Below are 27582 nucleotides of genomic sequence, written 5' to 3'. Positions count from 1 at the left end.
TGTGTGTGTGTGTGTGTGTGTGTGTGTGTGTGTTACTTGTGGTAGGTTTAGGTTAGGTTAAGTTAGATTAAGGTAGATTAGATTAGGGTGAATATCAGTGGGTCAAGTTGGTTTACAGGATAATCAGGTTCGATGCTAGGTCAAGGTTACGCCATTTGTGTTGAGCGAGTGCCAATAAGGAGGTCAATTCTGGCACTCCTGGGCAGGTTGACACAAGGCACTCCTGACCGCTGCGACCATGAGAAACACTACAGCCTGACCCACCAACACACTGCCTACCTCTCAGCGTCCCTGAGAAACCCACCACATGTATCCAGAATTTAATTTTATTATGGAACGATCAATTAGGTGAAGGTCGATCTCTGTGACCCAGGGAGGCGCAGCGGTCGTCAGTACAGGAAAGGTCAACAAGTTCTCCCGTTTAGAAAGTTCAAGTGAGAAGCTAGTCGGAAACTTGCGAATGTTTGGTCGTAATCAACTGTAAATATATACAACTAATAAATAATCTGTAAATAGTGTAAAATAATGATAGACAAGAGAGACAGATAGAAACAGAAGAGAGATGACAGTAGAGATAGACAGAAAGGAGATAGATAGACTTGTATAGATAACGTCGTCTATAGGTAATTTATCAAGAATTTTTTCCTGAAACAAAAGAGCATCGCTCGGTGGCGGATGAAAACAAGTGAGGATCGATGTCCGTGGCGTGGGTGACTACAAGGTTGATAAAAAGCGCGGCAACTCCATGTTTAGGGCCAGTGATCGCCTCTCTTCTGCTTGCCAAACATCAAACCAATCACTCCTGACCTCAGTGCCAGCCAATACCAGAAACGTAGTAGTGAAGATGACGGTAAGGTGTTGTATATAGGAAAACAATTGAATGCTACTGTAGAACTTAATACACACACACACACACACACACACACACACAAACTTGTGAATTAATTAAACCTTCATAAGTCACAGTACAACCTGGTTTTAACCCATTCAATTTTGGGAATATTTTTGTTTAAGTTTGTTTGTCTAGGTGTTTATGAGTCAAATGTTTGGTTTGTGGGTTAGGTTTACGTCTCTGGGTGTCTGTCAAGTGTTTTGTTTAGTTTGTGGGTTTATTTATAAATGTCTGTCTGTCTGTCTCGTCTTTTGTTTACATAAGAACATAAGAATAGAAGAAACTGGCCCATACTGGGCAGTCCCGTTTACACCCAACCCCTATCGCTCATATATCCATCCAACCTATATGTGAAGCTATCCAGCGTATTCGAGTTAATGATGATGCTTGGTAACTTATTCCACTCATCCACTACTCTATTTACAAACCAATATTTACCTATCTCGCGCCTAAATCTAAATTTGTCTTATTTAATACCATTGTTACGAGTTCGCTCCTGGTTGGATAGTTTAAGTACCTTTGTTATATCGCCTTTGTTTAGCCCTGACTTCCATTTATACACCTCTATCATATCGCCCCTCACTCTACGTCTCTCGAGGGAGTGTAAATTAAGATGCTTTAACCTGTCTCTGTACTCAAGGTTTGTGGGTTTGTATACGTGGCTCTCTATCTAATTTTGTTTGGTTTGTGAGTTTTCTTTACGTGCACGTGTGTGTGTGTGTGTGTGTGTGTGTGTGTGTGTGTGTGTGTGTGTGTGTGTCGTTGTGAAAGGACACTAGTCATGTCGACCCCACTACAGATTGACCTCACAGCAGATTGACCTCCACATGTTAGGTTAGGTTAGGTTAGGTTAGGTCAGGTTAGGTTAGGTTAGGTTAGGTTAGGTTTTGTGTTGTTGGGTTTATTTGTTTATGTCTATCTGTCTGTCTACCTCTATTTATCTATTTATTTATATTTATCTTTCTGACTAGGTCTAACCTAACCTAACCTAAAGGCGCTAGTAGCATTTCTCAACATATACTCGTGTCTTCTTTTAACAGGCATCGTCAGGTACCTCCGTCAGGTTCCTGCTGGTGGTGTTCCTCAGTCCTCTCACCTCCTCCCTCTCCCTCCCTCACAAGGCCTCCTCCCTTTCCTTCCCTCAACAGACCTCTTCTGCATACACACGAGCGCCTCCCTCAACCTCCTCCTCCTTCTCTCGCAGCCCCCAGTTACCACAACCCCACCTCGATCACAGCCCTCAGTCACCACAACCCCACCTCGATCACAGCCCTCAGTCACCACAACCCCCCTCGATCACAGCCCCCAGTCGATCCTCAGTCACCACCCCACCTCGATCACAGCCAGTCACACAGCCCACCTCGATCACAGCCCCCAGTCACCACAACCCCACCTCGATCACAGCCCTCAGTCACCCACAACCCCACCTCGATCACAGCCCCCCAGTCACCACAACCCCACCTCGATCCACAGCCCTCAGTCACCACAACCCCACCTCGATCCACAGCCCCAGTCCACAACCCCACCTCGATCACAGCCCTCAGTCACCACAACCCCACCTCGATCCACAGCCCCAGTCACCACAACCCCACCTCGATCACAGCCTCAGTCACCACAACCCCACCTCGATCACAGCCCCCAGTCACCACCCCCCCACCTCGATCACAGCCCCCAGTCACCACCTCGATCACCCCCACCTCGATCACAGCCCCCAGTCAGTCACCACAACCCCACCTCGATCACAGCCCTCAGTCACCACAAGTCCCCACCTCGATCACAGCCCCCAGTCACCACAACCCCACCTCGATCACAGCCCTCAGTCACCAGGCCAAGGAGAGGAAAATACCCACAGCAACAAAGATCTGACACAGGCCAAGACTGCTCCTCAAACCACCGTGCCAGATCGACCCAATACTAACGACGCCTTACAGCCAAACTACTCCCCCGTCGTCAAGGTACAGTGGACATTATTACTGCCTCCTATTTGTACTCATAATAATAGTGCTGTTGTTATTGTCACTCATAATACGTTACTTACATTAGTTTGTTTGTCTTGGTTGTGAAATACACTTTAACCTAACCTAACCTAACCTAACCTAACCTAACCTAACCTAACCCAAGACTTTATATATAAAACACTCCACAGGCTTTGCTCAATGAGGTGACCGATGAATGTCAAAATGAACAGTGCGACTCCTGTTGTCTCGGTAGGGTTATCAATATCTTTCGTCTGTTGTGTCATAATTACGAACACAAAATCGTATAAAAGATGTTTTTTGGTGGGTATATGAAAATGAATTAACGAAAGACAGGAATAAGGAAATATAGACCGATAAAAGACAGGAATAAGAAAATATGGACCGATAAAAGACAGGAATAAGATAATATAGACCGATAAAAGACAGGAATAAGATAATATAGACCGATAAAAGACAGGAATAAGATAATATAGACCGATAAAAGACAGAAATAAGAAAATATGAACCGATAAAAGACAGGAATAAGAAAATACGAACCGATAATACACAGGCATAAGAAAATATAGACCCGATAAAAAAACAACAATAAAAAAAATACGATATGACAATAAGAAAAACACAACACCAACAAGAACCTGTAGTAGAGGTAATAAGAAAACCATGACTGATCGCTTAATATACCGACCAGAAGATGTTAACTCAGTACACCAGGTGGATGAACGAGAGGCAAAAAATCCTTGGGTCACTCTCAAGACTCTCCCTCAGATTAATACTTGAAATATTTACTCGTGTTTCAATTATGTATAGAATCGATACAGGTGATACAGGATTACAGGTGTTTAATGAGTGCCAGGAGGTGTTACATGCGGGAGGTAATTCGATTTTCTGGTGACCAATTTCTATCTTTTAAGGTTTTATTGGTTATAGGTTGGGGTTGGGTTTGTGTTTGGTTGGGTTAGTGTTTGGTTGGGTTTGTGTTTGGTTGGGTTTGTGTTTGGTTGGGTTTGTGTTTGGTTGGGTTTGTGTTTGGTTGGGTTTGTGTTTGGTTGGTTAGTTTGGTTGGGTTTGTGTTTGGTTGTGTTTGGTTTGTGTTTGGTTGGGTTTGTGTTTGGTTGGGTTTGTTTGGTTTGGTTGGGTTTGTTTGGTTTGGTTTGGTTGGGTTAGTGTTTGGTTGGGTTAGTGTTTGGTTGGGTTTGTTAGTGTTGGTTGGGTTAGTTTGGTTGGTTGTTAGTGTTTGGTTGGGTTAGTGTGGGTTGGGTTTGTGTTTGGTTGGGTTTAGTGTTTGGTTGGGTTAGTGTTTCAGGTACATCAACACACAGAAACTCATTTTCACGGGATAGTTCTGTTTTTTTTTTGTGTTACTGATGCGTACAAGATAACCTCTCGTTCTGGCGTATTAACTGTTATCACTACGCCTCTCTCTCTCTCTCTCTCTCTCTCTCTCTCTCTCTCTCTCTCTCTCTCTCTCTCTCTCTCTCTCTCTCTCTCTCTCTCGCTTGATCTACTGAATAAAATAGTTTGTTCTCTTGAGTTCAATGACTAAACCCTTTGAATGAGATACCTGAAACCATTGGCTTGAAAGGGTTAAGCCATCGTTCTCAAAGTGTTAAACCATCATCCTCAAAGGGTTAAATCACCGTAAATTAGTAACAATCCAAATATAAACAATGTATATATATAAATTACTAAACGGTATCACTCGAACACGAATCTAATTAATTTTAAGAGGCCTTGACACTTAATTGTACCTGAACACCTTCGCCATTAGCAGTTTATTACGCCCTACACAGTGCCATGTCCACCTTTTACAGTGCCTCAGGGTGCCTCAATAGCTTATAAAACACCGCCATATTGGTGTGTGACGTTACGTTACGTCACTGTCCCCGGGCCGGTACAGGATGTGACGTAAGGATGTATTCTAGCACAGGTTTGACCATAATGACTGACGCACACACACACACACACACACACACACACACACACACACACACAGTAACAATCAGTAACTCCTAAACCCTATTGACAGGGTCACCACCACCAACCACCATCAGTAGCTGCCGCAGGAAGTGTTGTGGATCCCGCCGTGCTACTGACGAAGGAACTGAAGAAGGAACTTGTGGGGACACGTCAAGACGAAGTAAACCTCCACCACAGGGAAGACCTACACGACGGAGACCTCGATAACAGTTTCTACGACGAGCTCCCCTACACCGAGAGTCTCCATAGTGGTGCCGACGGGGATGTGGTGATGGAGGAGGGTGTGTCGAGGGAGGTGGCGTCGCTGGTGGAGAGTGTAAGGCGTCAGGGGATGGGTCGCTGCGCCCTGGCTGTCACCACTGACCACCACCACCTCCCTGCCCTACACCTCCTCCTCACCCAACACCTGGTCAGTTGCTGCCATTGTATCCGTCCGTCCGTCCGTCCGTCCGTCCATGTGTACAATTGCAATAATGATAACAGTTGTAGGATCACCTGGAGATTAGCCCCAAACTTATTTCCCATGATGATTAACTGCTCGAACGTTAACCTAACCTAACCTAACCTAACTCCCCCATCTCTTGTTACAGGCAGCAGAAGACGTCGAGAACCTCCACCACCCCCACCAGCAGGAAGAGCAGGAGGTGACGCCCATCGCTCTGTTCACTCTACCTCCCCTCTCCCAGGTATGTGCCAGTGTCTGTTTTATCTGTCGTGTCTGTGTCAGGTCTGTGTTATGGTTTATCTGTTGTTCGGTTTCTGTTAAATGATACTTTCTCAGGTCTGTGCCGCCGTTGTCTGTGTGTCTGTCGTATCTCTTAATTCTTGCCAAGTTTGTACTAATGTGTGTGTGTGTGTGCTGTATTTTTCTTAACTGTGTCTGTGCTGATCCGGGACAAGCGTGGGAAGGGTTATCTAATGTCACCTTACCAAACATAGACAATTTTCTCCAAGCGGTTTCCTCCTATTAACACTGGACAATATAAGTCATGAGAAAGCAACAAGGAACTGACCACCAGCCTTGAATGGTTAGGTTAGGTTAGATTAGGTTAGGTTAGGTTAGGTTAGGTTAGGTTAGGTTAGGTTAGGTTAGGTGTTGAAGTGATAAATAATTTGGGTATTACTTTACAACACTTGGGTACCTGTCGATGAATATTTTATTGAAGACAACTTGTTCGGTACCTTGAGAAAGTCTGAATTATTACTACCACAAAGTTTATGTCTCTAATTAAAGTCATTATATGTAGAAAAAGATCTGCTGAAGCTGCTCATATGGTCCCAAGACTGGCAAATGTTTTTAATGTAGCAAAATGTAAGACTCAACGTGCGTGACTCAACAAACCTTATAACACCTTCCTGGATACTGTTGATAAGGGAAAAGACCTCTAGAACAGGTTCAACAAAGAGCGAGTAATATGATTCTGGAACTCCTGTATATCATCTACCCAAGCAGACTGAGGGCCTTAAGACTGACAACTCTTCACACAAGACATAATAGGTTGTCTCTCATACAGACATTAAAAGTCTTAAGGGTGATGGAAAACATAAACACAGATAAATTTATCGTCATGTCCCGCACCACCAACACAAGAGGACATCAATGTGTCTTACCGGACGAATATTAGGAGACATTCCTTCACACAGAGGATGGTAGACCTATGGAACAGTCGACCTGCTTAAGCTTCAAAGTACCCCATGAAAAAACAATCAAGGACAAGGGAGGGATCCTACACAGATCACTGACCTACTTACCCTGTCGTGGCGGCGTGTCCACCTGTGGGCTGGATGAACATTAGGTAAATTAGGTGAAGTGTGACTGGAGTGGGAGGGGAGGAGGATGAAGGGGGAGCGTCTAGCCTTGCGGTGTCTGGCGGAAAGATGTTGTCTAGCGGTCAGAAGGACGTTAGTATCTGGCCTGGCCTTGCATCACAATGTTAAGGGGAAAATAAACACTCACTAACTAATTTTCACCCCGAGTTGTTTGTTTACATTAAGAAAAAAAGCGAAGGATGTTTAGTATAAAGGAGACCTCCCTCCAGGCCTTAATGACGGCGGGAGTGAATGTAGCCCCCCAGGAAGACGCCAATGTCTGCCTCATCCTCCTCACACAACACTGCGTCGCCCACACCTACACTTGCCGCCTCCTGTTGCCACCACAACATGTCCTTCCCGAGCTGACGTGAGAGTGACTGAATGATGTATCTTGTGGAGTTTACCAAGTCACTGTTAGTGTTTATAATGACTGTTTTTGTTGCAATGTTAAAGATTATTATTATTATTATTATTATTATTATTATTATTATTATTATTATTATTATTATTATTCCCCCTTTTCATTAATTATTTATTCTTCCACGTGAATCTTCTTTATTCTATTTTCCCCTTTTCGTCTTTCTCTTCTCTTCCTTTCTCGCAATATCTCCTCGTCTTCACCTACAGGATAACAGCACCACCTTTCCTTCGTCACTAGCGGAGAAGTACAAGAGCGTGGGACGAGAGACGTGTGTCCATTACGTGTTCCTCGTCAGCGACCCCTCCAGGCTACTCCACCTGTTGGCGGGACTATACCAAGACGCCCTCTACCTGTGGGCTAAGTTCGTCCTCGTCACCCACCTGCACGTTCACCACATCCTCGACTTTCTTCAGGTAGTTCTCGACGTTCTTTCTTCAAGTGGATGTGTGTCCTCGACTTTCTCTCCCGAACACTACTTGGGTTAGGTTAGGTTATATTACGTTGGGTTAGGTTAGTTTATGTTAGGTTAGATTAGGTTTGCATTAGGGTGTTTAATCATGGTGAAATAAACTCGGGGAGCTAATCTTTATGCAGTCATATTTTTTAACAAACAAATTCATTAAATCACATATCTAAGTTGCCCCTCCCCTCTCATCCTTCCCTCCACCCCCACCCCCTTCATCCTTCCTTCCACCCCTTCATCCCCCCACCCCACCCCACCCCACCCATCTCACTCCTCTCTCCACCACTTACAGACGTCTCCAGTCAACAAGATCGTCCAGGTACTGTTAGTGACACCTTCTGCCTCTCAGGACGGGGTGGCGCTGCATCTGTACACCCACCTTTTCTTTCTGGAGCAGCGGCGCCTTACCCTCAAGAAGTTGGGCACCTGGCCTTTAAGAAACTCTTCTTCTACCTCCTCTACCTCCTCGTCAGCTGGAAAAGTTCGCGGCGCCCTCCAGTTCTTCCCGGAGAAGCTGTCAAACTTCAATGGTTTTAGGGTGAGGTGTGACGTGTTGTGGAGAAATAATACGATGATATTGATGACCTGAAGATGTATGACTTCCTTCCTTCCTTCCTTCCTTCCTTCCTTCCTTCCTTCCTTCCTTCCTTCCTTCCTTCCTTCCTGCAACTATCATTACCTCTCATGACTCTCCCTCTTCTTACAGTTCCGAGTGACGACCTTCAACCACCCGCCCGTTTCCATCTTTGAGTCCTTACCTGACGGAGACATTACCTACGATGGGTTGGAGATAAGACTTCTGTCAGCCCTCGCCTCAGCCCTCAACTTCACCGTGGAGATTAACCTACCTAGAGACGGGGAGAAGTGGGGGAGTAGATTACCCAATGGCAGCTGGACGGGTGAGGGGAAGAGTGGGAGGATAAGAGGGGAAGAGAGTGGGAGAGATGGGTGAGGGGGAGAGTGGGAGGATAAGAGGGGAAGAGTGGGAGGATAAGATGGAAAGAGAGTGGGAGAGATGGGTGAGGGGGAGAGTGTTAAAGGGTATGTACAAATGTGAATATTTATACTGTTGTACATTAATTAAACGCCTGAAGGGCATGTTGAACACCTGTGAACATCTGTTAGACATGTGAACATAATTCACATCTGTTAGACGCCTGTAAACATCACTATACATCTGTTAGACACCTGTAAACATTACTACACATCAGTTAAACACCTGTAAACATCACTACACACCTGTTAGACACCTGTAAGCATCACTATGCATCTGTTAGACACCTGTAAACATCACTATACACCAGTTAAACACCTGTAAACACCACTACACACCTGTAAACACCACTACACACCTGTAAACATCACTATACATCTGTTAGACATCTGTAAACATCACTATGCATCAGTTAAACACCTGTAAACATTACTACACATCAGTTAAACACCTGTAAACATTACTACACATCATTTAAACACATGTAAACATCACTACACACCTGTTAGACACCTGTAAACAACACTATGCATCTGTTAGACACCTGTAAACACCACTATACATCTGTTAGACACCTGTAAACATCACTGTACATCTGTTAGACACCTGTAAACATCACTATACATCTGTTAGACACCTTCACACACACACACACCACTAAATATTTACACCAAAACACCTGTGAACTAACCTCGACATCAGTATATACAAGATAATTATTGCCACAAAAACTAAAACCACACCTACCAAAAAAAACCTGTGGATCTCGTTACACACCTATTAAAAACACCTGTCCATATGCCACAGGTGCGGTTGGGGAGACGATCCGTGGGGAGACAGATGTGTCCTTCGCTAATTACTTCATTACGGCCGATCGCCTTAAGGTAATGGACATGACTGAGTCCTATTACATCGACTACGCCTGCTTCATTACCCCCAAGCCTCAGCCTCTGCCCCAGTACACAGCTGTTGCCTGGCCCTTCCATGTGAGTAGGAGGGGGTGGGGGGGGAGGGGGGAGCTGTAGCAAACGTTACAAACAAGGAAATAGGAAATGCCTCGGACTCCTTCGCCTCAAAATATGCAGCTGTTTCCTGTATGTTGTACGAGAGAGAGAGAGAGAGAGAGAGAGAGAGAGAGAGGTAGGAGGGTAGATAGAGGAAGGGGAAGGGGTGAGAGAGAGAGAGAAGGAGGAGTGAGGGAGAGAGGAATGGGTGATAGGAAGAAAAAATGGACTCGTGGTTGGCGTAGACAGAGTAAGGGATAAAAAATAAAATAGAGAAGAGAAATACAGAATAAGAGTAAATGAAGAGGAAGAGAGAGAGAGAGAGTGAGAGAGAGACCAATGAAAGGAACGGTTCAGTTATATAAATGGCACGGTTGCGTTAGCGGTAGCGTTATGCGTTTGCGGTACGTGTCAATCGGTCCCTGTTGCGATTGAAAACGTAACCGCATGGAAATGGGTTAGGGAATCCCACACTGAGACGTCACTAGTTCCTGCTTCATATATACCCTCGCTCTCCTCACCCAGGAAAATATTCTTTAATTTTTTTCTTCACCCAAACTTAGCTCTTTTACCATAGTATTGTTGGCTCTAAATTTGGTCCGATTTAGCAGCAATTTATACACTTACCATCTGTTTCTTTGACCGTTTTCCCTTTACATTACGCTTGATCTTATAAAAACCAGGATAACTTATAGCAAATCAACCTGTTCGTATATATAGAGTTTTAGCTTCGGTGCACTGGGAGCCATCTTTCATGTCCTGTTCCCGCTAAGACAGAAGAAGCAGCTGCAAATGGAAACAAGGGTGTCCGTTTTCCCCAAGGCATTTTAACGCCAACGCATATATGGATTCCTAACTTATTGTATATATAGTTTTACAATGTATATCTTTATTCATTTACTTCAAGATTTTTTGGTGATTATTATACTCCTCGCAGTTATAACCACACGGTTTTTTTTGTGTTAGGCTTTTATGTGATATTCAGTTTGTTTTGTAATGATTTAGCTGATGTTCAGTTGTTTATACTGCGTTACATTATATTATTCACCCGACTTTTCGTTGCAGGTACAAACTTTCCCTGGTGATAAAGTAATAAATATTCATCTAATTTTACAGGGTTACGCGTTATGTTATCGCATGTTATCTTCTCCGTCGCGATGCTCTTGTGACTCTTGATAACATTCCAGCGTGATATAAAGTTTACAACAGTTTGGGTTATGTAGACAAATCTCCTTATCTGTTTGTTGTGTGTAAGTTTGTTTACAAGCACCTGAAGATTACCACCCCCCCCCCCCCTAGTTTATTTCACCGTAAGATTAACCATCCTAAACATAACATAACCTAATCTAAGCTATACCTAACCACCATAAAGTTAACTTAACCTCAACCCCCAGGTGGCTTTACGATGTTTAATCTTCAGATGAAATAAACTAGGTGAGGGGGGTGTGCTAACCTCACCTCGACCTGTGAATTTTTAATATAACAAGTAGGAATATTTTATCTATTTGATTGTGATATATAATGTGGATATATTATACATATACAGTATACATATATCCCCTGTACTTATCTACCAGATGACCTTCAACTCTGACCTGACCTGACCTGACCTCATAAATTGTGGTTGGTTCATATTTCTGGTGAACAGTGGAGCCTCTTTCTTGCTTGGAGACGCACTATGGCTTTTATTTACTTACATACATACATACATACATAGATGCATACATACCTGTGGTGTAATGGTCGGCATGCTCCCTCATAAGTGGGCAGAGTGAAGCTGTGGGCAAGTTTCTTTACGCCTTTTGCCTCTGTCTGCCCAGCAGTAATTGGGAACCTGGATGTTAATCGATTTTGAGGGGCTTCTTCCATTATTACATACAGTCACACACACACACACACACACACACACACACACACACACACACACATTCTGTACATACATATGACTGTCGATAACATAAACAAACTTTTTTATTACAAAGAATTATAGTGTCTGAGAATTACGATTTTTATGGCGCCAATATTTTATGCGATTACTGGATTGTGTTGTTGTGGCGTTGATGGCGATGGTAATGGGTTGTGTTGTGGCGTTGATGGCGATGGTAATGGGTTGTGTTGTGGCGTTGATGGCGATGGTAATGGGTTGTGTTGTGGCGTTGATGGCGATGGTAATGGGTTGTGTTGTGGCGTTGATGGCGATGGTAATGTGTTGTGTTGTGACGTTGGTAATGGGTTGTGTGGCGTTGATAATGGATTGTGTTGTTGTGGCGATGGTAATGGGTTGTGTGGCGTTGATAATGGATTGTGTTGTGGCGTTGATGGCGATGGTAATGGGTTGTGTTGTGGCGTTGATAATGGATTGTGTTGTAGCGTTGATGGCGATGGTAATGGGTTGTGTTGTGGCGTTGGTAATGGATTGTGTTGTGGCGTTGATGGCGATGGTAATGGGTTGTGTTGTGGCGTTGGTAATGGATTGTGTTGTGGCGTTGATAATGTGTTGTGGCGTTGATGGTGTGCTGTGGCGTTGATGGCGATGGTAATGGGTTGTGTTGTATGTTGGTAATGGGTTGTGTGGCGTTGGTAATGGGTTGTGTGGCGTTGGTACGGATTGTGTTGTATGGCGTTGATAATGTGTTGTGGCGTTGATAATGTGTTGTGGCGTTGATGGTGTGTTCTATGTTGATGGTGTGTTGTGGCGTTGATGGTGTGTTGTGGCGTTGATGGTGTGTTGTGGCGTTGATGGTGTGTTGTGGAGTTGATGGTGTGTTGTTGATGGTGTGATGTTGATGGTGTGTTGTGGCGTTGATGTTGTGCTGTGGCGTTGATGGTGTGCTGTGGCGTTGATGGTGTGCTGTGGCGTTGATGGTGTGCTGTGGCGTTGATTTCCAATTTCAAAGAAAATTTAGATATTGCAAGACTTGTTTACTATAGGCAAGTGTGTTTACAAGTGAGAGTGTTTACTACAGGTGAGTTTGGTTACTATAGGCAAGTGTGTTTACAAGTGAGAGTGTTTACTACAGGTGAGTTTGGTTACTATAGGCAAGTGTGTTTACAAGTGAGAGTGTTTACTACAGGTGAGTTTGGTTACTATAGGTAAGTGTGTTTATTAGAGGTGAGCGTGTTTACTACAGGTGAGTTTGTTGACCCCAGGTAAGCGTGTGGGGAGCGGTGTTAGTGACCTTGATGATGGTGCCTCCTGCGGTAAGGGTGGCAGGCCTGGTGGAGCCCGGCAGCTGGTTCCGACGCCTCGACAACGCCTTCTGGTACGTGCTCGGAGTGTTCTTGACCCGCTCGCAACCCTTCCAGCTGGTGCCATCATCGTCAGGGCTACGGGTCGTGGTTATTACGAGTTGGGTAGCCGCTATGGTCATCTCTGTGGCGTATAAGTCCTCCCTCATCGCCTTCCTGATGGTGCCCCTTCCTGCCCAGCCGATCAACACCTTGGCACAGTTGTTAGAGTCTGGCCTACGCTGGGGAGTCAGGGACCGTGGTGGCTGGGATGAATGGTTCAGGTGAGTTCTTTATGCTCTCAGTTAATCACACACACTCACCATGTCCGTAACTCTCACACACACTCACCATGTCCGTAACTCTCACACACACTCACCATGTCCGTAACTCTCACACACACTCACCATGTCCGTAACTCTCACACACACTCACCATGTCCGTAACTCTCACACACACTCACCATGTCCGTAACTCTCACACACACTCACCATGTCCGTAACTCACACACACTCACCATGTCCGTAACTCTCACACACACTCACCATGTCCGTAACTCACACACACCACCATGTCCAACTACACACACCACCATGTCCGTAACTCCCACACACCACCATGTCCGTAACTCTCACACACACTCACCATGTCCGTAACTCTCACACACACTCACCATGTCCGTAACTCTCACACACACTCACCATGTCCGTAACTCTCACACACTCACCATGCCCGTAACTCACACACTCACCATGCCCGTAACCCCACACACTCACCATGCCCGTAACCTCACACACTCACCATGCCCGTAACCCACACACCACCATGCCCGTACCTCTCACACACTCACCATGCCTGTAACCTCACACACTCACCTCACACACCACCATGCCCTCTCACCATGCACCTCACCATGCAAACACACTCACCATGCCTGTACCTCTCACACACTCACCATGCCCGTACCTCACACACTCACCATGCACCTCACACACACTCACCATGCCCATACCTCACACACTCACCATGCCCGTAACTCACACACTCACACACACTCACCATGCCCGTAACTCTCACACACTCACCATGCCTGTCACACACACTCACCATGCCCGTGCCCGTACACACACTCACCATGCCCGTACACACTCACCATGCCCGTAACTCTCACACACTCACCATGCCCGTAACTCTCACACACAATCCTTATCACACTCACTCGTGTGTGTGTGTGTGTGTGTGTGTGTGTGTGTGTGTGTGTGTGTAAACTACTTGGTTGTTTACGTTGAGTGTGACGTCATAGTATCACTCGTTGACAACTAAATCTTAGAAATGGAACTTACTGACTTAACTTACCTACTTGCTGTGGTTGTTTCTGGACGCATTATCAACGCCACAACACCACACCATTAACGCCACAACACACTATAACACCACAACAACACACCATCAACGCCACAACACCATCAACGCTACAACACCATCAAACCCACCATTATAGATTTCTTGTGACACCTAACCTAACCTAACCTAACCTTCTTGAAGAGATGGCTGGGTGTGTGTCAGGCCTCACATATTGACTTAAGGAGATTTTATTTATTTACATATTGGTGTTCGTAGCATAACCGCCATTATTAACCTGTCGAGAGTTAGTAAAAATGCCCATTCACTCGTTAAGGATTCATTACTTATGTTTGTGTTGAAAATATATAATTGATTACTTGATTTAAATTTACCTAATGGATTATATTAATACTTACTATCATATCATCATAGAGACACACCGGAGAGAGGGATATATTTACTTGTTATTGAAGTTCTGAAGAAGTTTGGTATTATGTTACCTCACCTGCCAGGTTATGCCATCACCTGACAGCCGTGTTAATGAAGAATGCTTGCATCCTCCTCTACATAACTCCCTGTCACTCACACCATCATCCTCCTTCACCACAGGAAGCATGTCAAGCACACAGGAAACTTCACTGATAGTCTTAATTATACAACACGTCCCATGGGCCCAGACACGAGACATAGAGAGCCAGGTGTCCACAAGGTTGTTCCCTCGACGTGCTCTATAGGAGACCATCACCTCTCTCCCTGAACTTCGTAGCATCTCTTCCCTCCATTCCTTGTCTTTCTTCCCCTTAATCCCAAACATAACCTCCACCTGTCTCTCTTGTTTTTACTCTCCATCATCCAGTTTTCCCTCATTCACCTACAGTATCTATTTCTCCCTCCAGCAACTCGCTTGACCCGACGTCGCAAAAGATCGCTGCTGGGTTTGAATTCGTGAACGGGATCGAGAGAGGCCTGGCGAGGGTGCTGGAGGGGAACTTTGCCTTCATGAACTCCGGTACTTTCCTTCGTTACCTTGTTGCCAGTAACTTCACCGACGAGTTTGGCCAGACAGAGCTCCACATCGCCAAGCAGTGTTTTGTCCCTTTCAGGCAAGTGGAAGTGGCGGCGGTGGGATTCTCGCCAAATGTTTATCTATTCGTGGTATTTCTCAGCGATTGTAATTTGTTATCATGTTATTTGATTGATTTTCTTGTTTATTTGTGTATTCATCTTGTTTATTGATTGTATTTTTTGGGGGGCGATGGGGGTAACGTTTGGTGTGTTAACAGGATTGGGTTGGGAATGCCGCGTTTCTCCGTTTACACATCCAGGTTCAACAGTGTGGTGGCTCACGTCGTGGAAGCTGGCATGGTGTCCCGGTGGTTTCAGGACCTTTTAGATAAGGTGAGGAATAGAGGACTGAAGGAGGGGGGGGGGTCCATGGTGTTGGTGGTGGTTCACAAGGTTGAGGGTTCGATTCCAGAGCTTGAAAACACACACACACACACACACACACACACAGGGCTCAGGTCGAGGCTCCTCCTTACTGATCATCTATATGTCTGTAATTCGAAACCCATTCCCCAAATATGTAACTGTATATTTTCAGCCTTCTGGCTGCCAAGCTCTTTCAATAAACCGTTAATTATTATTATTATTATTACACACACACACACACACACACACACACACAAACATCTCTTATTGGGAATACACAAATCGAATTCCTTGTAGATTTTTCCTCTATTTTCATTCTTACTTAATCTTTGAAACCAACAAAACCGTCCAAGATGGCATCGAAATAACACTCAGACTTACCACACTCAGAAGTTATGGCGAAACATTGACAAGAACATTTTTTTTTAACATACAATTCAAAAATGTCTAAAATAAGCTCCATATATTTCTCTTGATTGCAAAAGTATTCTCCCATTACCTGTCTCTCCTTGTTCACACTTTAGGCGGAGAGGAAACAGAGTAATAAGGCGAGAGATAGAAGGGAGACACTCCAGACCGATACCTACTCCACCCAGACCAAAGTCCTCGGTCTCTACCACGTCCAGGTGAGTGAGTCAGGCCAACGTTAGGAAACACAGTTAATTAGGTCGTAGTTTGTTAACTTTGTAAAATTCAAAATAAATACAGTGTACTTATATACTCTTTGTAATCCCCCCAGTCTTACAGGTTTAACTAACGTATATGTCCCCCCTCCCCCCTCCCCCCCCAGGGTCCCCTCATCTTGCTAGTGCTGGGGTGGGTGCTGGCAGGGACTACCTTCCTGCTGGAGGTCGCGCTATGCTCCAGGTTAGTGAGGAGTATTGTTGCTTTCTTAACCTAACCAACATCCGGATTGTTGAAGTTTCCCACATGGTGTCATGTGGTCTGGCAGGGGTGGTAAGCAGGGTGTCATGAGGGCTGTCATTTATTCAAATTTGTACACAAGTCTCAATTAATGCTCAGCTCGCCTCTTCATTTTAGCGTTGTATTCATGATCAATCTCTTACCCCCGTTAGTACACGCAGGCGCTGTTGGCAACCTAGCGTGGCTGACGATGAAACAGAGGACTGAGGCCTCGGCGGGTCGTTTCCGTGGAGTCGTACGCCACCACGCAGGGGAAGGTGTTGCATGATGGTCCGATGGTTTTTTGTTATAATTAGATGTTGTCTTTTAACACAGGAATCCCAAGTGCGGATTCCGTCATTTTTATCACATTATGGATCACCTGAAGATTAGTCCCAGCTTATTTCACCTTAGGACTAATAACTCTAATGCTAACCTAACCCAAGTAACGCTATCCTAACCTAAGTAACGCCAACCTAATCAAACCTAACCTAACCGAATCTAATCCAACCTTGACTAATCTGACCTAAATTAACCTAATCTAACCCCCCCAGGTAGGGTTTGGGTGTTCAATCTTCAGGTGAAATAAGTTGGGGGTTAATCTTCAGGTGATCCACTATTTTTAAACATGGCTGAACTTCTCCTAACCTCAGTGATAATAATGACTCGACACTGCACTCACAGAAACGTGTACTGAGAGGTGATGTTCCTGTGACAACATGATAGTGATACTCAAGTTAATGATTTCTCAATTATTATATTCCAGCACGTACCTTTGCATATATAATGATAGGTAGCCTCGCAACTACAAATTTTCACGTTTATTTTTGTAGATTTATTGTTATTGATTTCTAAGAATTACTAGCCAAGCCTAAGTAAAGGACTCTAAACTCCCCCGCAAGGTTGCTAACTACATACAACAATGAAAATGGGGCCCAATTCTGCCGCACAGTCATCACTCTTAACTCCAGCACAACATACGAGTACCTGTATACATTGTATAACTGCATTGTCAATATTATGCACTACTGATGCCTACGATACCTATATACTGTACACGCTGAATTAATTGAATCTTCTAATGACGAATTTACCGAATAAAAGTCCAGTGTCTATTTTCTTAATCAATCATTTGTGTAATTTCCTATATCCTGCTTATGAATCTGTTTATATGTATTTTCTTCAGACATTAATAAAGCAACTGTGAACGTGCGATTTCATTCAGTCCGTCATCTGTTGTTAAATTTGTTTTTATAATTATCGCCTTGCGTTTCTATAATTTAAAGTAGCATTTATTTTAAAGAAGTAGGTGTGATACAATTCTGTCGAAGAATCTGAAGTGTTATAACCTAATTCGTATGTTTTAGAACCGAATTGATTGATTGATTTGTCGACATCTTCAGGACCGAAGTTAACTAGTGTAGGTGCACCATATTTTTTAATTATTAAAAAAAAAAACATGTCACTTAAACATTGAAGATTATGTATGATAATAAGTTTACCTTTAGAGCGATATTATTTACGTTTCGTTCCTTTTCAATTTAAGTTTCTCCATTGTTTTAATAGGTTATGACATTTTTGGGTGAAATCTTGTGAATTGCCTCGTAATCCGGTTACAAAAATATACAGTAGTGTCCCACTTATATTTTCTCTAGTGATGATTCATAGAAAATTAGACATCTCAACCAGTAACGGAGGTAAATTAGAGAAACCCATTCAGCTGTTTGATCTGCCCAGTGTTATTTTGTTATGAACTTTATTTTCCATAGTTAGGTTAGATTAGCTAAGAATAAAGTTCATTTAGGTTAAATTTTATTAGGTTAAAGTCAGGTTAAGTTAGGTTTGGTGTTAGGTTAGGGTGTTTAATCAACAGGTGAAATAAACTGGGCTGCTTAATCTTCAGGATAAAAATGCTAGGGTGCCTAATCTTCAAGTTGGAAGAACAAATACTTATAATGTATACAGCCTTAACAACATCAACCTAGAGAAGTCGACTTGTGAAAGAGACCTAGGGGTACTTGTAAACCCGGACCTAAGGCCTAGAAAACAGTGCGTTAATGTTCGAAATAAGGCAAACAGAGTATTGGGTTTTATATCTAGAAGTGTAAGTAACAAGAGTGCAGAGGTCTTATTGCAACTATATCTTGCGCTAGTCAGGCCGCACCTCGATTATGCAGTTCAGTTCTGGGGCCCTTATTATGGAATGGATATAAATTCACTAGAGTCGGTGCAGGAAGAATGACAAAAATGATTCAGGGACTTAGAAACCTTCCATATCAGGATAGATTAAAGAAACTTAACTTGCATTTCCTAGAAAGACGAAGAGTGCGGGGAGATATGATAGAAGTATTTAAGTGGGTGAAAGGAATCAATAAAGGAGATATAGATAAAGTTCTTATAATATCCGAGCAGGATAGGACTCGGAGCAACGGATTCAAGTTGGATAAGTTTAGGTTTAGGAGGGAGATAGGAAGAAACTGGTTCACAAATAGGGTGGTGGACGAGTGGAACAAGCTTAGCAACTTTGTAGTAAGTGCGGGAACTCTGGAAAGTTTCAAAAGGAGGCAAGATAGATTCATGGATGATAGAGAGTGGTAGTAACTCTCGACAGGAGCTGCCATGCACAGGCCAACCGGCCTATTGCAGACTCCTTATTTTCTTATGTTCTTATGTAAAGTTATCCCAGACCTTGGCAATAATATTTAACATTGAAGTTGTGGGGTGTGAAATTGTTTGGTTCACACTCAGAAAGGAAACTCACAATGTGCTCTCTATATACATGTTGTATTGGATGTACAATGCAGCTTGGTGCTGGGAAGGCAGCATGGTTACAAGCGTGATGTAGAGAGAGCTGGTTGGTGAGGATGCTCACAGGAGGACAGCTTGTGGGTCGCCATGCTCGCCGGCGGGAGCGAGGACCGCCAGGCAGGCGGAGGTGTTGCTGGCTGGTTGGTGTAGGTAGAAAGAAACAGGTCGATACGATACGACCACATTAGTTAAGAGGTGAAAGAAGATTATTAGGGGTTGAAGTAAAAAGTGGTGAAACTGAAATACAGTAGGAGTAGAAAGAATCTGGGCTCAACCAGATCGCTTCATCTTCTTATTGTCTTTTGTCTTTGTTCTGCTCCTTGGGTCGTCAGACCTGGCAAATTAATATTGGTTTATTTATATAATGCTGCTTATTATTATTATTTTTATTATTGTTGGAGTTAGTGAGCCCGCAGGTCCTTGTGTAACTGGGAGGTAGTCACTTTTTTTTTTTTTTTGGTGTTAGTTAAGTGTTAGTTGTGTTAGTCTAAAGGTACACTGTATGGAGAGGCCTGCCAGGTTCTTAGTGGAGCTGGTTGGTCACTCTCATCTTTATTCCTCTAGTAATGTTTTATGTAGAAATGTGTATATTGAGGCAGGTGGTGGTTCAATTACTTCTTCCTGGCTGATATAACTGAGAGGGTAATCACATTATTATTATTATTAGTATTATTAATATATATATATATATATATATATATATATATATATATATATATATATATATATATATATATATATATATATATATATATATATATATATTTTTTTTTTTTTTTTTTTTTTTTGAGTTAGTGGGCCGCTTGGGTCTCGGCACGCGACCACCACGAGGTCAGGTCTTAAATAGCGGGGGTTGGCGTGTCTTAGTAGTTGACCCCAGCTCCGTGGGCGGCGCTGGTTGACCTCGACCACGAGGTATACACTGGGGAATTGGTGGGGTCGGCTACTCAGCGACAAACAGCGTTTGTAGGGGAGAAATCCACTACAAAGTAACCGTATAAGGGGTTAAGTTGGTTCAAGGTCATGGCAGATAAGATTATGTTACGGGTGGGAACACTGAATAACGACCGGCAGTACTTTGAAGTACATCACTTTTTCTAGGGTTTTCGCTTTACACATATAATCATGAATTTTATTATAAACTAAAATTCAACTGAAATATTTGATAGATATGTGTAATTCCGATAAATGAAGAACACAGAAAGAAGAATGTTATTAGACCTGGGTTGGTTGGTTCGTTTGTTATTTTTTAGGCAGTGGATATTTTGCCGTGACCTGCTAAGTTCCTACTAACGCAATTTTACCGTTAGTGCTCTCTGACTGGCTAATGGTCCTTGACCGGCGAACAACGCGAGAACTGTATTTTACCTTGACTGGCAGCATTTGGCATTTATCTCGCCGTGAGTCGATCATTGTGAAGCTGTAAACATACCTAACCATATTTCTGTTGTGCATGGAACTTATCATTGTAAAAGAGGCGACATTTACTAGAACCTGACCTATCCCACCCCAAAAAATCTACCTAACCTTACCTAACTTCCTCGCCGTGGGTGGTTGGGTGGGGGTACCCCGTCATACTAAACAAAGAACTTAGCCAATCAGAGCACACTTACGGTAAAATGGCGTTAGTAGGAACTTAGCCGGTCATGGTATAATATCCACTACGTAATTTTATTAAGACCGATTTGGGGATTTTCATCCTAAATTAGAGTGAAGACTTTACAAACGTGTTGGGCAGGAAGTGTTCATATGAGCCTGCAGCTTGTGAATTTTGATTTCCCGAAGGTCAGAAGTTTGCCTCATTTCAAGCGTATGTGGTGCTGACTTACTGTCAGAAGAATAATTAAGAGGAAGATTAGATTTTATTTACCTATGTATATATATATATATATATATATATATATATATATATATATATATATATATATATATATATATATATATATATATATATGACGTGTTTTAAGTCGGAAATTAGTTTCCAATTTAATTTTTTTTATTGTAGTTTAAGTCGTATTTTTCTTTTTTCGACATCTCTCTCTTCATTTTGTTTTGACCAGTACTGTATCTAGTCTGCCTCTTCCATCCGTGAAGTATGAGATTTTATTGTAACTAGAGTAATTCACTAGCGTAGCTAGGGGGGGGCGGGGGGAGCGATCCGCCCCGGGCGGCACTTTTGGGGGGCGGCACTTTTGGGTCTGCTCATCACCCATATCTGCAGCTACTGGAGACGTTAATCCATCCCTTTGTATCGGCGGCAAGTTAATCCTTGTCGTGTCTGACCTAACACCTGACCCACATCATCACGGCCACGTCATGAGCTACACCCTTGCTATGAGGCCCCCCGCCACACACACAACCTGTAACCTGTTGAGGATTAAGGAAACAACTTCAAACAAGTACGCCAGTGAGCTCATGTGGTGTGGGTCAGGTGTTAGGTCAGACACGACGAGGATTAACTTGATACAAAGGGAAGGATTAACGTCTCCAGTAGCTGCAAAACCATGCATGGGTGTTCATGTACAGCCGACCAATTTACAAGGTTAACAAGTCTCCATCGTGACAAGACGAGGGGAGGCTTTTTAAGTTCTCTTGTGTTTTCGATCCAGTTATTTACTTCGTTGGAAGACATAATACTATAAGGTAAGAAATATTAAAGTATTGGTTAAAAAATATTGATGTGACACTGAGACACAGCATTGCGATTTTATACTAAGACACTATCCTCACTGGGGTTTACTTTGATCCAGCCTGAAACTGTTTTATGGAAGGAGAGTTAGTATGCATCATAGATCTTCTGAAGGTGAGGCACCCCAGCTTATTTAATGCTAACCCAATACTTGGCCTATTTAATATATATATATATATATATATATATATATATATATATATATATATATATATATATATATATATATATATATATATATATATATATATATATATGACGTGTTTTAAGTCGGAAATTAGTTTCCAATTTAATTTTTTTTATTGTAGTTTAAGTCGTATTTTTATTTTTTCGACATCTCTCTGTTCATTTTGTTTTGACCAGTACTGTATCTAGTCTGCCTCTTCCATCCGTGAAGTATGAGATTTTATTGTAACTAGAGTAATTACTGTTATGCATTAGAAATTATTAATAATATGTGGACGTTGGTTAATAACCTTGCATTGAAGATTCATTTAGGTGAACAGAACTTCTTTCTGTCCATTTTTACCAGCCTGAAACTGTTTTATGGAAGGAGAGTTAGTATGCATCATAGATCTTCTGAAGGTGAGGCACCCCAGCTTATTTAATGCTAACCCAACTTGGCCTACTCGTGAGTTTCTAACCTAACCTTACCTCCAGGTAGTGTTAGAATATGTAATCATCAGGTGAAATAAACTGGAGTGTCTAGTCTACACGTAATCCCATAAATATGTACAGGTAACAGTACCCTGAAAAGTGGATTTAACATCCTTAAACTACAAGGACTAGAAAACATTAATGACAGAGTGATTGAACTTTTAGTGTAGACCGACAATAATATACTGTAGCTGCTGGTGTTTATTATGTAACCGGGTATACAGTTAACCCTATATAAGCACCTATGGCAAAGAGGTTGTCAAAGGAGTGAATGCGACAATTTTTTTATACATTTTGCACATTCCTAAATGCTCTCGGATCACATAAAGATTAACTCTCAGTTTACTGTAATTTTCATGTTGAAGGTTAACCATCTGTCCCTAATGCTGACGCAGCCTAACTTAACCCCAGGGGTGATAAGAGTGTTTACTGGGAACCACCAGGTAAAATAAATACGCAATTCATCTCCACAAACAAATCAGATTTAAATATATACGGAACTGGTAGAAATTATTAGTATATCGACTTTGTTTTAAGAAATCTTGGCGAGTATGTATAGTTCTGAGCAAAAATATTTTATGATTACAATTTCCGAGTATAATTCTTGGAACTGTCAGCAAAGCATTAGCAAAAGTTTTCCTCGATATACTGGGAGGTGGCTTGTTGTGGCTTCTAGGCTACTGTGCTGTTAGCATGGTGTAGCAGCTGGTGTGAGACGTGGAGAAAATGACCTGTCAGGCGGGTGACAGGAGAAGCCCTTCAAAATTGTGGAGTACCGCCCAAGGTGTGAGGGTTGGCATTTATGAGTTAGGTGTTAGTTTTCAGTTATGCTGAATATTAGTTGGGTGTTAGTAAGCGAAATGATTTTAGGTTAAATGTGAGATTATGTGCTCGTTCTGAAGTATGCATATTAGATTGATTCTTAGCTTAAATGTGAAGGTGTGGTGTGTATCTATGAGGTCCAGATTTGGATATTCTACTAGAGATATGTCCTCTTGAGGTGCTTAGAAACTTTTGCTAAGTCACCCCTTGTCCAATATTCTGATACCAGATATGCTGGAGTGCAGCAGTCCAGTGGCCCTCTGTATAAGTTCTCAGTTAACTGACAATCGCGAACATGACCCTGTGACAAAGGAGGAATGAGTCCGAATGACAGTATGCACTTCACCTCTGGGAAGCATTAGGAGAGATGGACCATCACCTACATGTCCAGTGTCCTAGCCACTCTAATTGAACCCAACTTAATTGAACTCGGCTTAACCTAACCAATCTAATTAACCAAACTTAACCTAAACAACAGAGCCGTCCCTAGGGGGTGTGGGCAATTGGCCGTTTGCATACAGTATACGATATATATATATATATATATATATATATATATATATATATATATATATATATATATATATATATATATATATATATATATATATATATACACGAAATAAAAGGTCAATCTTTTTTATAGTTACATACATACATACTGTAATATAGTACATACAGTGTTGTTAAAATACCCCAATCACACTATCACTGTGCCAAGTATTATGTAATTTACTTTGTTATAACATCTTTCAAATATTTCCCCATTTGGCAATCTTCGCAGGTAAAAGTCTTCTGAAGTGTCAGTTTTCACCATTTTTGGGAACACTTTATTTTCACTAGATACCTTAACAGGTCGCTTTTCTACCAAAATATCAATTGTCGTCGTGTCCAGTAAATGTGGCCAGTTGGCTGGATCACATAGATCTTCATCAGCATGCCCATTAGCGTTGGTAGAACTGGCCATTTTAAAAGCTTTAGCATTTTTTTCCGTACTCTCCTCTTCACCAGCTTGAATATGACCCACACTATCACCAACACAGTCGCTCAGGTCCTTTTTTTGCTCTAGTTTCTGGTGTTTCTGAAAGCATATTTTTCTTGGGAACCTTTCTTTGACATTTCGATTTCTCCTCTCTTCCTTTTTTCTGCACCAGAGATGTATTTTCTGTATCTGTCTCTATCCCTGCTGGCCATGGTATAATACAAAACGAGGGCTGTGTACGATAGTAAAATAATGTTTATCAACAATTTCACCAAACACAAATCACGGACAACTGGAGATTCAGAGTTTCAACAACAATGACTGGTGACCGCTGTGCTCTCTGTCGAAGAGGAGTGAGGACCACTCCCCTTCGACAGAGAGCAGAGTAAAGAATGACATTGTTCTCAGTCTAGGTGGTAAAATTGGGTGGCTTAATCTTTACTTTTCACCACATGTCAGCAGATGCATTGCCTAACTGTGCTGGTCACTGATCCTTCAGGTGGTCTCCTGAATCTAGGTGGTAAGGTGAGGTCAGCTTAACAAGGTCACTAATTCTGGTGTTGGGTGAGGTAAGGGCCGCTGGGGCAGTTGCACCAGTTGCCATGCCCTTGGGATGGCTCTGCTAACCAATCTAATTGAACCCAACTTAACCTAACCAACCTAACTGAACTCAGCTTAACCTAACCAACGTAATTGAAGCAAACTTAACCTAACCAACATAATTTAATCAAACCTAAACAGTTTTACCATACCCGAGTGACCAACGCAACCTTATCACACCTAACAATTTTACTTAACCTAACTTATCATCCCAACTTGACCTACTTAATTTAACCTAACCAATGTGACCCAACAAAACCTAACCTAACCTGTCAGGTTTTCGGTAATTAAATTCAGTAATGAAAGTAAATTATACAGTTTATTAAAAATAAAAGAAAGATCATACATTACAATATTATCTTGGTGGAAATTTGCCTGGGATCTGAGTTTGTACTGTAATCTCAAAGCAGAGTCTCACATTGCCAGTAAATTGTCTTTTCTTTTATTTGGGAACAGAAGAACAGATCAGACTAACATATAATAAGGTGTAAAATTTGTACAGTACTGTTTTGATATTCAACCTCAAGTACGTGAATTTCTCATTCCTGGTTTGAGGATGGGTGACGAATGCCCGAATCTCTGAGAATCTATATTATTTTACCCCAAATTTTTGTACATTGGAATTCATAATGGCTCAGGACTAAGAGTAAACAATGTGTCCTACTGGACTTTCATGCCCTGACCAAACAGTTTGTATTTATGAGATGTGAGTATGGAGTCTTACAGCCAAAGTCATCAACGTAATAATAATTACAGTAATGTATGTCCTTACTTAATTCTATATAGTGTAACACCACAATTTCATTGCCAAATCATAGTCTTTATTAAGTTATCTTGTATAACTCAATGATTATGTATCAGGATACCTGTATTCACAATCTTGTATAACACCATAGTTTTCTATATCTAATAAAAATTCGATATAAAATCACAATCAAATTGCTTAATTATAATATTATTTTACATAAATTTATTATCATATAGCTTAATTATAATCTTATATAGTTCAATGATCTTTTAGTGTAATCACTATCTTGCAATGTACTGTACAGTATCTGTATTATCACAATTATGTATCCTATTCATATATATCACAGTCAACCCAATTACAGGTATAATTTATATATCAAGCATATGCTCCACTCACAGTTTATATATCAATCAAATGCTCTAATCCTAAATTAAGTATAACAATCATATGCTTCATTTGTATTCCCATAAGAGTTCTGTATAGCTTTGGTTAGGTTACAGTATTAACAGTACAGGTACTATAGTAGCTTTGTAGAAAAATTAGCAATAACAATTTTGCAAACTAAAACTAATAGTTTATGGACTAAACAATATTTGTGTTTTGCAATTCATTAACAATAATAGTTTTGTAGTCTAATTAACAACACAGCAATAGTTTTGGGGCTAATTAGAAACAAACTTTGAAGTTTAATTTAAGAATAACCATTTCATAGACACATTAAAACACTGCAATACTGTATACAGTACAGCATTTGTTTTCAGGAGTTTAAGGGATTAGCCCACCTGGGCACAAGTTAACGACCCACAATGGGGTCTAGGTGGCGAAAAAATAAGAATAGAACGAAATTAAAAATAGAAAAGGAAAAGGTACAGTATTAATCTACACGACGAAGATGCCGGAAAACCAGCTTTTTAAAATGAGACATTGTATGAGTATGGAAACACAGAAGGCAGAGCATTCCACTGTTTGGCTGTGTGAGGAAAGAAGGAGGTACTATAACAGGTTATTCTAGTGTGACCGACATCCACAGAGAAACGGTGGGCACCGTGGGCAAAACGTGTGTTACTAGCCCACGGCCTTGCCGGCGGTACACAGAATGCCAAATCCACTGAACATTGCCCGTTAAAGTACCTGTAAAAGAGAGAGAGTGTAGCAACATTGCAGCGAAGAGAAAGGGAAGAAACATTGTCAACTAAAGGAGGAAAGTTAATAAGTTTAAATGCCTTTGATTCCACCCTATCTAACAGTTGGACAGAAGAAGAGCCACCCCAGATATGAGAGCAGTACTCCAAGTTAGGACGAATGAATCCTTTATACGTACAGTATATTTGAAGCAACTGTTCAGGACTGAAGTAGCTACGGCATCTGTACAGCATTCCCAACTTTCGGGAGGCAACTCTAGCAATGTTGAGGATGTGTGGCTTTCATGACATATTTGAGGAAATTGTGAGGCCTAGCATATCTATTTTAGAATTTGGCAGAATGATAGCGTCCTGAAATGTGATTGGTGGGAGATCATTTAATTTGGAAAGTGTAATTGGTAAATACCGAGTTTTATTACTATTGAATTTAACCAAGTTTCTACCTCCTCATTCGGAGATGCTGCACAAATCCGCATTGATAGATGTAATGATATCAGTTCTAGAAACAGATCTAGTTAGAGAGTCAGGGGAAGGAAAATGTGAAGAGTAAGAATCATCAACATCAGAATGGATAGAATCAGTTGTAGTGGGATGTAAATCATTGATAAAAAGAAAGAAGAGAGTAGGTAAAAGAACAGAACCCTGTGGGACACCAATATTGGTAGAGAAAGAGCGAGAGATTG

At 41.9% G+C, this 27582-nt stretch overlaps 1 protein-coding gene across 1 annotated transcript; it reads left to right on the top strand.

Moving 5' to 3' along the window:
* The first annotated feature begins 132 nt into the window (after window positions 1-132).
* LOC121877537 (ionotropic receptor 21a-like) lies at window positions 133-15289 on the top strand. The gene is made up of 10 exons (XM_042383326.1): window positions 133-182; window positions 2601-2847; window positions 4898-5257; window positions 7288-7494; window positions 7837-8082; window positions 8251-8443; window positions 9346-9524; window positions 12693-13054; window positions 15011-15236; window positions 15281-15289. Exons 1-10 carry the CDS (start codon window positions 133-135, stop codon window positions 15287-15289), a joined length of 2079 nt encoding a protein of 692 aa, XP_042239260.1.
* The last annotated feature ends 12293 nt before the right edge of the window (window positions 15290-27582 follow it).

This window comes from Homarus americanus, unplaced genomic scaffold (genome assembly GCF_018991925.1).
Source record: "Homarus americanus isolate GMGI-L3 unplaced genomic scaffold, GMGI_Hamer_2.0 scaffold14655, whole genome shotgun sequence".
In the NCBI taxonomy this organism is placed as follows: Eukaryota; Metazoa; Arthropoda; class Malacostraca; order Decapoda; family Nephropidae; genus Homarus; species Homarus americanus.
This window is presented reverse-complemented; position numbering and strand designations above follow the sequence as displayed.

Bases quoted from the DNA above. Each gene is read 5' to 3' on its own strand.
- LOC121877537 (XM_042383326.1), top strand. From the start codon at position 133: ATGCTAGGTCAAGGTTACGCCATTTGTGTTGAGCGAGTGCCAATAAGG. The intron at 183-2,600 runs GTCAATTCTGGC...CCTCGATCACAG, and splicing joins GAGCGAGTGCCAATAAGGAG to CCCCCAGTCAGTCACCACAA. The intron at 5,258-7,287 runs GTCAGTTGCTGC...CTTCACCTACAG, and splicing joins TCCTCCTCACCCAACACCTG to GATAACAGCACCACCTTTCC.